Here is a 12,504-nt window from a genome sequence, read left to right on the forward strand (position 1 = left end):
GTGGCCCTGGGGTTTTGCAATTGGCTATTCCTGTGCTGCTTACCGAGGAGGGGTGAAGAGCCATGTGGGAGATGCAGAGCAGACTCCACTGGGAAGTCTTCTGAATGGCCCAGGGAGGGAGGTCTGGTTGAGTCCCAGTGATACCACTAACTCCGCAGGAGGTAAAAGGGGGCCCGCCATCTACTCCAGAACTGAGTGAAATAAAAATCAACTCTCAACACTCCATTTCCCTTTGTTTCCCACCTTTTGGGAGTTTCGCCTGTGTCACGTTCATGATAGTTGTTTCCTGGCCTCTTCTATGGAGTAAGTTTGATAGAAATAAAAGAGCTTTCTACAGAAAGAAAAGAGACTTGATAGAAAAAAGAAAACAGCAACATCAGGAAACTGTACAAAGATGAAAACCTGACTAATAGAGATAACCATTGATATTTTGTGGGGCTGTTACTCCAGACAGACTGAATTGGGGCAAACCCAAGGTTTCCTGGATGGGAGAAAGAATAGTACTCCTATGGCAACTGGAATTAAAGACTCAGTATTTCTTCGTTGAGCAGCAGCAGGATGCTTTATGAAATCTAGTTGTGCTTCCTGAATGTCTCGTGTTATTCAGTCGTTTTCCTTGCTCCACGAGGATGATGTTCTCAGCAGCATTTCCAGCTGGGCCGGGCTCTGACGGAAACACAGGTATCCTGTTCAGTCTGCCTTTCTTTAAAGCATGTTGTTTATCTTCATCACCTGGGACCGTCTCAGGATAGTGATGCTGGCCAACAAGACAGGGATTGACGACAGGCTAAATGTTTCATGACAGCCTGTTTGTGTCTGTTACTTGTCTCTAGATTCGGGAATACCCCATTGATGTCCAAAGCAACCAGCTGCCCTTCTTGCGGAACCCAGATATCTTGGTGGGAGAAAATGACCTGACTGCCCTTAGCTATCTCCACGAGCCTGCAGTTTTGCATAATTTAAAGGTCCGTTTCCTGGAGTCGAATCATATCTACACTTACTGTGGTAAGTTGGGGGCATATGTTGGCTGCATGTGTTTGAAAGTGCTGACAGTCTTTGACTACTTGTTAAAGTCCAGTGGTTAAGAATCTTACTTTCACTCTCATTTACAAGTACCTCTCTTCGGAAACCCTTAAAAGATTTGCATGATTGCGAATGTGGCTTCATTAGGCTGCCCTGCATCTCTGTGAGATGATTAGTGGTAATCACAGCGCGACCAGGGAAGAAGTGGGCCACACTAGGTGGTTTGATTGGCTTAGGCACAGTCCTGGAGTCGTAGGAGCGTGGTGTCCTCACTCGGGCATCTGCTCTCACCACTGAGCCCACTCCTATATGTGTAAATCTGGCTGATTTTCATTTTCTGCTTTGAGAAAGGGCAGGTTTGTTTTTGTTTTGTTTTGTTTTTTTGGCCCTCTCACTTGCCCATGGACAAACATGGTGCATGATGACCATTTGTCAAATTCACGAGCAGAAGCTATGACAGACGCTTTAAAGCAAAAGTCCTGAAATTCTTTCTTATTTGTTTTTTCTTGACATTTGTCAATTTCCCACATTGTGAATTTTGGTTTCTCTTTTTCTGAGTATTGTTAAGTGGTATGGTGAAAACAAGAACACTGTACACCGGTGTTGGAGGGGCAGCATTTCAGGATCTGCTGGAGCAGTTGGGCCCTGCTCTTCTCTTTGCTGCTAGATTTCAGCAGCCATGAATGGCATGTTCATTTCAGTGCTTGAGAGGTAGTTTCACAAAAGTTTCTTTACCCCAGCTGCTGGTGGGAGTTTTATTTGAAAGAAACCATCAGTTACCAGCACCTTCAATAAGTGTTCCACCCGCCCCCCCACAAGGTTTTTAAAGAATCTCCCTAAAAAAGAGAATGGGATAAATGACCATCAGCTTCACTTTGGAAAGGTCCTGGTGTCTGTACATGTTTATCTAAACACGGCAGCTGCTCAGAGTAGCTGACGTAGCACAGAATTCTAAGTCTTTAAGAAGCACGTCTTTCTTCCCTGGAGGAGGCTGAGACATTTTAGGAAAATGTGTGAGCTCAGAGGATAATATCAAAATTTGAATTGAATGCTACATGAATTAGAATTTTGTACAACTCTAATAACTAGCAGAGTGAGGCTGTTTTTAAGAGAACTCTCCAAGTCATTAGCCACATTGAGTAGGTTTTACCGGAGTTCTGGGCCCTGTTTCTCAGTCCAGGTTGTCTTTTCAGGCAGACTTCCATCTAAGGAGTACTTGCTGCGTGTCTTTTCCCTCCCTTTGCCCTTTACTCGGAGTTACCTGGTCTGGTTTAGTACATTTCCTCTCTCTATCACTTTCTCTCCCCCACCCTTCCCTCCCCTCCCCTCTTCCCCCCTCTCGCCCTCCCCCTCCTTCCCTCATATTTTTTTCCCCTTTTAAATAAACTTTATCTTTTAAAGCAATTTCAGGTTTACAGCAACACTGAGTGGAAAGCGCGGAGATTTCCTGTATGCCGCCTTTCCCCACACATGCACAGCTCCCCCCCCACTGTCAACATTCTGTTCGCGTGGTACCTTTGTCATAACTGATGAACCCATGTGACACACCATTATCACGCAAAGTCCATAGTTTATATTCGGGTTCACTCTTGGTTGTACATTCTGTACAACCAATTGAACAAATGTATAATGACTTGTATCCCCTATTATGTATGGTATCATAATAGTAGTTTCACTGCACTACAAGTCATTTGTGCTCTGCCTGTTCATCCTTCTCTCCCCATTAACCCCTGGCAACCACCCATCTTTTATACTGTCTCCATAATTTTCCCTTTTCCAGAATGTCATAGAGTTGGAGTCATACCATTTGGAGACTTTTCAGATTGGCTTCTTCCACTTAGTAATATGCATTTAAGGTTCTTCCATGTCTTTTCATGACTTTGATAGCTCATTTCTTTTTAGTGCTGCATAATATTCCATTGTCTGCATGGACCACAGTTCATTTATCCATTCACCTACTGAAGGATATCTTAGTTGCTTCTAAGTTTTGACAACCAGGAATAAAGTTGCTATAAACATCCATGTATAGATTTTTGTATGGATATAAGTTTCAACTCCCTTGGAGAAATACCAGGGAGTGTGAATGCTGGATCATATGGCATGAGTATGTGTAGTTTTGTAAGAAGCTGCCAAAGTGGCTGGGCCATTTTGCATCCCCACTGGCAGTGAACGGGAGTTCCTGTTGCTCCACATCCTGACCAGCGTTTGGTGTTGTCAGGGTTCTGGGTTTTGGCCGTTCTAATAGGTGTGTAATGGCATCAATTAGTGTTTTAATTTGCATTTCCCTAATGACATATGATGAGGAGAATCCTTTCAGATGCTTATTTGCCATCAGTATATCTTCTTTGGTGAGGTGTCTGCTTAGATGGTTTGCTCATTTTTTAATTGGGTGGTTACTTTCCTTATTGTTAAGCTTTGAGTTTTTGTTTATTTTGGATAATAGTCCTTTATCAGATATGGTCTTTGCAAATATTTCTCCCCGTCTGTGGTTTGTCTTCCCATTCTTCTGACTGTATCTCTCTTCAAACACCAGAAGGGAACACAGTGTACACGGTTTCCCATCTTGGCAAGGACCTTTTCATTGTTGTCTCCACTTCCCCAAATGACTGGAAAAGCTCATATTATTTGAAGCCCAGCCAGTGATTTTCTTGACATCCAGAATGTGCTTTTATGTGAAAGAAAAAAGTCATGGATTTCTATCTTATCTTGAAGATTGAATTCGTGTGTTTTCTCTTCTCATATTTTGTCAAATATCCATTTACCTCACTTTTCTGTAAAAGGAGATCTGAGAGGTTAGAGGATTTACTGTTTCCTCAGTCAACATGTATTTATTGAGTCCATTATTGCAGTGTATCCTTCTGGGGACCCAAGATGAAAACATAGTGAAATGTAGATAGATAGTACATGATATAATGTGATGTGAGATAAAAAATAGCCAATACTCAGTGCTTACTATGTAAGGTGATGGTCTAATTGTTCTTTCTCTATATTAATCATTTTATCATCCGAATTCCCCAGGTAAATTATTATCCTCATTTTATAGGCCGGGAAACGGAGGCACTCAGAGGTTAAGTAATTTTCCTAAGTCACCCTGTTAGTCATTGGTTGAGCCAGGATTTGACCTGAAGACACGGAGTCAATTCTCCCTGTTTACAAGTTGTTTGTATGTTAGTTAAGATAACCTGTATACAAATGAAAAACTTCATAGTCTCTTTACTAGATTTTAATACCACCGTGTGGCTGAGTTAGGCGTCCTTTTCTCTCTGATTCTGCAACCCTTTGCACATATGTATCTCATGAATTCAATTTGTTGAGCGTTTGTGTGTTTATTCCATGCTGTAGCATATTTGGAGGCATGGCCTGTCATTTTTTTCTCCACCAGGGCCTCGCACCATGCCTGATAAACACAGAGCTATGTCTTGATTTAGTGGAGTGATTGGTTAAGACTCATTGTGTTACCCTATCGTTCTTTAGTTTTGATGTACATGAACAGAGCCATTGAAAGCTGATGCCCGATGGTCAGTATGCTGCTAGAATCTGACTGCATTGTCTGTTTGCAGGTATCGTGCTTGTTGCCATTAACCCTTATGAACAATTGCCAATCTATGGACAAGATGTCATTTATGCCTACAGCGGCCAAAACATGGGGGATATGGACCCCCACATCTTTGCTGTGGCAGAAGAAGCCTACAAGCAGATGGCCAGGTAAGAACCACCTCAGGAAGAAGTCTTCCTGGGTGTTCAGGGGGCAGAAATGGGAGTTTCTGCCGTCCTTTCCTGCTTTTGCCTAATGGTGGGAATGGTGGTTCTAGAACCGAGGAAACAAAACCAGCCCAGGTTCTGTTTCTCACCACATTTCCTCATGTCTTCATCTTATCCTTGTGAACCTGAGCCTAGGCTTGGAGGGCAGAGGCCCCTTAAACTTATTTCATTGTTTGAGTAATGCAGTAAACGCTCAGCACTTCATCTCTCTTGGGCCTCCTTTTGGCCCTCTCTCCTCTACTGCTGTAATGAATCCAGTTTATAGCATCACCATTCGTTTTATAGGTCTCTCTGAAGGCTCTCTGTTGAAGGAATCAGGACTCTGACAACTTCTTGAGATGCCCACCATTTGGGGCTGACTTAGAAATTTCAAATTAATAGTCATGTATAGTGGTTTTGGGTTTTTTGCCTGGAAGTGAAGTTTTGTTTAGACAACTAAGTAGATCTCATTTTTGCTCTTTCCCCCTAGCTCTGAAGGATAGATGCAGCAGGGTATTTCCTTAGAAGAGGGGCTGGGTGATTGAATTAGTAAAGGTTCTCCAGGGAAACCAATATGGAGAGAGGGAGGGAGGTAAAGAGGGGAAGGGAGAGAGATTGATTGTGTAGAGAGGGGTGAAGGATTTGTATTTTAAGCTCAAGGCTGGCTGGCTGGAGACCTGGGGAAGAGCTGATGTTGCATTGAAGGCAGGCTTTTGGCAGAAATCTGTCTTTGGGAGAAGTCAATTTTCCCCGCATACGGCCTTCAGCTAATTGGGTGGGCCTCTGGATGAGGCCCACCCACATCATGGAGGGTAATCTGCTTTGCTCAGTCTACTGATGTAAATGTTAATCTCATCTCAATAGTATCTAGACAACTGCTTGACCAGATGTCTGGGTACCATGGCCTAGCCAAATTGCCACATAAAATTCACCATCGCAATGTTGGTCTTTGAACTGTTCTGGCTGGAAAGACAGTTTTACCAGAGTTACAGTGGAAATGCATGTTCTACCTTGTTTCCCCAAAAAATAAGACCTACCCCGAAAATAAGCCCCAGTTAAGATTGTCAGCCAGACAGACACATTTAGTACATTATGACGATGTCCCAGAAGAAGATGACATGACTGTATTTGAATAAATGTAGATTGTTGTACATGAAAAAATAAGACATCCCCTGAAAATACGCCCTAATGTGTCTTTTGGAGCAAAAATTAACATAATACCTGGTTTTATTTTTGGGGAAATATGGTATAAGACCTGGTCTTATTTTTGGGGAAACACTAAAATGCTGTATCCTTTCAGCCAAGTCTTTCTTTCTACCTCTAGAGAACATCTGTGGGACCGGCAGCATACATTGAAAGTTCTTGGATGGGGTGTTGGGGGAATCCTTAGAGTAATTTAGGGAGAGGAGTGAATGATATCTGAGAGGAGAATCCCATTTAAGGTCTGTTCATTTAGTGGATTTTCAGGTATAATTTTTAGCCCATGAAAGTTCCCACGAGGGAAGATTGTTTCATAGCCTTCCTTACTGATTTATAACATTTTATTGCCGGCTGTGGAGATCAGTATATAAAAAGTCTGCTTCATTGTGGATACACAGTGACCATATGCAAAATAAGCAGTGATTGGAGAACTAAACAATTTCATAAGTAGAATGATCTGTAACCATTTTATTTCTCCAAAATGTGATAAGAGACAGCGGAGCTAAAATGTTTGCACCCTTTGACCTATGAAATGCCGTAAGAAGGCCCACATATATTAATCTGCTACCAGGGCTCGACTAGGAGGCACTCAGCTTAGTGTAACCTATTGGTGCACAACCTCCCAGCTCACAGTATGGCTCAAGGGCAGATCATGTGGGGAGAAGAATGAGCTGTAGTGTGTTGCAGCACACAGCCCCATACTCAGGTACTAGTGTTGGAGGGCAAGTGGATGGCACAGTGGAGGGGGACCAGGTCAGGTCAGGACAGGCTCTTTTTGCCTTGGGAGAATCATTTAAGCTGAGTCTTCATTTGCTTCATGTGAAGACAGCTATCCTTCCTCCTTTACGGGATGGTTTCTTTATGGTTCTAACACAGAAGGTGAGTGTGGCTTGGTTCTGATGACGTCCTACCATGTTGAAAGTTCTGGCAGCTCTCTAAGACTTGTTCTTTCGTTGATTGGTTTTCATCCCATTCACCTCTTTGACAGGTGCACTTAGAGGTATCAGACAGAAGTTGCTGTTTGTTACCAAAGACTTCTTGAGTCCCCCGTATAGCTTTGAGAGTCTCCTAGCCTCCAGCTTCATTCACGCGCCAGGTCCTCTTGCCTAGATGCCTCCATTCTTCCCTTCCATGCCTGAAGCTGAGTCCATAGTTGTTCTACACTTTGGTTATCTCACTTGTTTGGGTCCTAGTTCACACCCATTAGAGGAAAGGGCATGTGGGCATCCAGGGTGGTGGCGATCCAATCTTGCCTAGGGAAACAATTCATTTGACAATTAAGGGGTTTGAATGTTACAGTTGGACCAAGAATTGCTTCCTTATGCGTTTTCTCTGAAGTTGTAAGGTTCATACTCATTTTACCTGCTGAGTCCTAGGATGTAGCCAAATAATTTTGCTGAAATTCTTAAGCACTTTTTGTTCATGAACGTACATTGGAAGTGTAAGGCCAGCACATGTGGCCTCAGGAGAGAGCTATTTCTGAACGTTCTATTGTCAGCAGCTCAGGGTTTCTGTTATTGATCTGAGGGACGCATTAGAAACCCCAGCAGAATCTTTGCTGTGCAGGGAAAGAGGAGACCCACTGATCAGATGCAGGGGAAGTTTTCATTGTATTTCTAACAGGGGCCTGCTCTGTCCATTTTGGATGCTAGAGCACATTTGTTTAACAGTACTTGCCGACTGTGTGTTGTGCTCTTCCTGACTCATCAATAGTTGTTAAAATAATTGTGATTCAAGTAGCCATGGCCCAGCACAGTGTGCTTTGAATCTGAGCCTCTGGAAGAGCTGGGTGAAATAAGGGGTGTGAGAAACCAAAGGTAATGACTTCCACTCTTAGGAGACTCTGACTCAGTTGGCCTTGGACTCACCAATTGTTTCTCTTGATTCACTGGGGACTGGATTTTCTTTCTTGATGTGGCTTACAGAGGTCTCTCCATCCTTTGATATTGAATGTGGGGGTGTGGGGGTGACTCTGTCAAAGCTCAAGGGGATAAGTACAGACCTTTGTCCCCATATCCTGAGAGTTCCTGCAGAGTCCTCTGCTGGAGGAAGGGAAGAGGAGATACGAGTATAATAAGAGGATTGTTCACTGCCCATATCCCTGTTGAACTCACCAAGTCTAGACCTGGGAGTAAGTGGAGATTCACAGTGAAGAAGAATGTTAAAAATGTATGGAACATCAAATTCATGAATGCTGTTCTTTGCATGAGAACCTGTAATTCCCTGCGAGAAAGGTGACTGATTTCCCCTGCTTACTTCTGTACTTCTAATCCTCCCTCCCAGTCTGAGATCCAAAATGCCCTCTCCCTCATGTTGACCTGCTCCAACTTCAGCCGCAGCTCCTATGTTAAATCGTATCAGTGAACATTGGTGACACATCAGTTATTTGATAGGCTCCTTGCTGAATGAACACTGCATAATGTAAGACCTGTCCCCACTTATTAAGGAGCTCACAGTCTGCTTGGACAGAGAAGACATCAGTAGGCCCAAAAGCCTATAACTACAAGAAATGTAAGTAGAAGTCACACATGGGATCATCTGAATTGAGTTTGGAGATCTGTGTGTCATAGATGGTCCAAGAAAACTGTAGGGTTTAAGGTGCATCTTGATGAATTGGCAGGAGACATAGAGTGAGAAGAAGGCATCTAGGTGGATGGCATAGAGTGATCATACCCTTAGAAGTGGAGCATCAAAGGGCATGGTCACAAATCCACAATGACATAGTTTTTCACGTTCACTCTGATGTCTATAATCGAAAAGACATAAAAAATAAGCATTGGCAAGAATGTGGAAAAATTAGAATCCTCATACACTGCTAGTGGGAATGTAAAACGATGGAGCTGCTTTGTAAAATAGTCTGGCAGGTCTTCAAAAGGTTAAACCTAGAGTTAACATATGACCCAGCAATTTCACTCTTAAATATATACCCAAGAGAAATGAAGACATACTTGTACTCATATGTTCAAGTGAAAACTTATACACCATGTTCATCGCAGCATTATTCCCAATAGCCAAAAGGTGAAAACAGCTTCAATATCCATCAGTTGTTGGATGGATAAATACGATGTGATATATTCATACAGTGAAATATTATTTGACCGCAAAAAGGAACAAAGTGCTGATACATGCGACCGCATGGTTGAACCTTAATGTTATGCTAACTGAAAGAAGGCAGACACAAAAGACCACATATTGTGTGATTCCACTTATATAAAAAGTCCAGAACAAGCAAATCTATGGAAACAGGAAGCAGGTTAGTACTTGCTTAGGGCTGGAGGTTTGGGGGGCAATGGGAGTGGTCACTTATAGGTATGTTTTTTTTTGTGGGGGAAGGAGATGATGAAATGTCCCTAAATTGATTGTGGTGATGGATGTACAACTCTGCAAATGTACACCACCTTTTGAATTGTATACTTTATATGGGTGACTTTTGTGTTCTATGAATTACATTGCGAGAAAGCTGTTGTAAACAAAAGGCATGGTTTAACCTACGTGGTGAGTGGAGTCTGTCGGAGAGTTGTGGACTCTACAGTAGCAGACAGAGTGGACCAGGTCTGTGAAGGCTGGGGTGAGCTCTGGGAGATAGTGGGTTTTATTACGCAGGGCACACAGATGGTCAAGTGAGTTTGGGAAACCCTGGATTGATCAAGTGACACATCTTCCTTTAAGTCAGGGCTTCTCAGAGTGGGTATGTTGGCATGCATTCTGAGTCTCCGAGATGGGGGACATTATGCAGGGTTTGCAAATCATATTTAGACGCAAAACTGTGTTGAAGGATTATCTCAAGGGACTGATGTTCTGTGCAACACTCTGTGGGAAACCCTGGCCTAGAGCAATGGAGACATTTTAGGGCTTGTTAGATAAGGAGATGATACAATACCAGGGAGGCTCAAAGAACACCTTTTCTCTGATGGGCCTGCTTCATAATGATCTTTTCCTTCTCCGTATTCCTATACCATTTACGAGGATGCGAACATCTTCTCATGAGAAGCTTAGGTTCTTGGGGAAATAACTTGGCTGTTGTAAATGACCTCTATATAATGAATGACAGGGAACCCTCAAGTGGGAGACTATGTGGCCCCGTGTGATCTGTTTCTTGTATCACCAGCACTTTAGGGCGTATGCTTGGTGTCCAAGGAAGAACAGAAACACTCAGCATATGAATGCATTTACTTCTCACAATTGCCAAGTGAGATTAGGTATCCTCGCAAGGCAGATGATGGGGGATAGAGACTTACAGATGTTGAACAAGTCTCCAAGGTTGTGGGGATAGTAAAGGGGGAAAGCTGTAATCGAGTCCCAGTCTGCTCGCCGAGGAGCCGTCCTACCCCCTCATTAGGGCCTGCTGACTGGTCCAGCTGTTCTCCCCAGGGTAGAGCAGGCTCTGGTCCCCTTCATGATTTAGAAGTGTCTAAGGTTCTACAGTGACATTAGAGTTTCAGTGCAGTTTCTAGCTTTGCAGGTGGGAGTGGGTCATCTTATTGGGCTGGCTGGGTCTGATCTCTTTTTGAGCTGTTTGTTTTTTCTGAAAGAGTGAGGATGCTGTGCAACCAGTTTATTTGCTCAGGTAGCCACGGTAATTGAGCACACACTTTTCCATCTGGCTCTGCTGTGTTACCAAGCTGTGACTAATAGTGAAAGATGGGACTGTGGTTGCCTGGGATACGGAAAGGGGCTTGCAGCTGGGCACACCTGCGGCACAAACAGGCCCTTGTGGTGGGTGCGTTCCTGGCGATGGGGAGGAGGTCCTCGAGAGGGAAAGCCTGTGCTCACTGTGGGAAAGGGGTCTAAGTCTTCAGCCCTGCTTGGGTCCCCAGCGAGGGTACCTTGCTCGATTTGGGTCCCCACAAGTGTGAAGAGTTTGGAGAGCATTTGAAGGCCTTCCAAGGGAACAGTACGGAAATGACTGTCTGTAGTGGGAAAAGGTACCTCTCCCCCTCCACCCCCCCCCAAAAAAAGAAGCACTTTGGTAAACAGGAAGCGAGTTTCAGGATGCTGGTATGAGTGGAAGTGAGAGGCTGGCCTCCGCTGCCCGTGACAACTGACAGCGAGCAAGATGGCTCCTCTCAGGGCAATGAGAGACATTCCTGACTGTGGAAATGTGTTGCAGAAGAGAGAGGAAATGAGGAAACTGTGTTTTCCATCTTTGGAGGTAAAAAAAAGGAATTGGCAACTTTATCTTTGTAGCCCTTCGGGTAGAATACTCGGATACACGAGAATGGAGTTGGGACTTGTTAGGCTCTCTTAGGCCACAGACTTTCGGGAACTTGAATCTTTGGGAAAATAACTTTTAAAAAGGAGTTATACCTAGGTGACCTGAATTCAGACTTTGCTTTGAGGCCCACTTTTAACTAGAATGATGTCAGTTTTTTCCCCCTCATTGTTTTGGTGTAAACTGGTTTGTTGTTCAGGGTTGTTGTACAGTTTGGGGGAAGTTCAGGGTGTGGAGCGTTCTCTGTGTGAGAGAACATCGTCATGCTGATGGGAGCGGAGCCAAAACAGGCTTTGTTTCCCGTAAATTGTTGGCTGCACAGGAGTGGCCAGGGGTCTCCCCTGGCAGTGTTGTTTAGCGTACCTACTGTGCGTCTGTGGACACACCCTTTAGCCTCTGTGGTTCTCAGGGTCCCCACCCTGTAAGAGAACATTGGCTCTGCCTCAGAAAGGGACTCGGACCCAGTGAGAAGTTCCGAGAAGCCTTAGAAAGCCGTCGAGCTCTGTAAAAATTTGAGGTGCGATAGATGAATAGATAAAGAAGTTGTGGTATATATACACAATGAAATACTATTCGGCGGTAAGAAAACATGATATAGGAACATTTGTGACAACATGGATGGATGTTGAGAGTATAATGCTAAGCGAAATAAGTCAGACAGAAAAAGCAGAGAACCCTATGATTTTACTGATATGTGGTATATAAACCAAAAACAACAAAAGAACAAGACAAACAAATAAGAAACAAAAACTCATAGACATAGACAATAGTTTAGTGGTTACCAGAGGATAAGGGGGGTGGGGGGAGGGAGATGAGGGTAAGGGGGATCAAATATATGGTGATGGAAGGAGAACTGACTCTGGGTGGTGAACACACAATGGGATTTATAGAGGATGTAATACAGAATTGTACACCTGAAATCTACGTAATTTCACTAACAATTGTCACCCCAATAAATTAAAAAAAATTTGAGGTGCGGATGTGAAAGCTGACAACTTCCTTGGCTGTTGTTGAATACAGTGAATGATGGAATCACGGGGAAGGTCAGCAGTGAGGGAGCAATGACTTACTGAATTTTCACAGTAAATTCTGAAATCATGACTTCAGTCAGCCCTGAGTTTTGGGTGAAGTTGTCTTACTTTCCTTCCCATTCATTGAGCTTTCAAGTCAGGACCAGGTTGCTTCAGGAACAAGGTGTAGGAGGTGCTCAAGATGTCTGAACACAGGAATGGCTTTTAATTTCCTCACTGGCATTCTCTCATTTCTAGAACATGCCCCGAGTCGTTCCCCTTTGTTCATGGGGTTGCGCTGTTCACTGTGCAGCTCAC

The 12,504-nt window shown here is 43.7% G+C and overlaps 1 protein-coding gene across 4 annotated transcripts in view; it reads left to right on the forward strand.

Moving 5' to 3' along the window:
• MYO5B (myosin VB) overlaps positions 1-12,504 on the forward strand; it is a 310,561-nt gene that overhangs the window by 120,238 nt on the left and 177,819 nt on the right. For all 4 annotated transcript variants that reach the window (XM_081079088.1, XM_081079087.1, XM_081079089.1 and 1 more), the window contains exons 3-4: positions 834-1,005; positions 4,584-4,728. In XM_081079088.1, coding sequence (XP_080935214.1) covers positions 834-1,005; positions 4,584-4,728 — 317 coding nt within the window. The remainder of the gene's footprint in view (positions 1-833; positions 1,006-4,583; positions 4,729-12,504) is intronic.

This window comes from Rhinolophus hipposideros (genome assembly GCF_964194185.1).
Source record: "Rhinolophus hipposideros genome assembly, chromosome: 17".
Taxonomy (NCBI): domain Eukaryota; kingdom Metazoa; phylum Chordata; class Mammalia; order Chiroptera; family Rhinolophidae; genus Rhinolophus; species Rhinolophus hipposideros.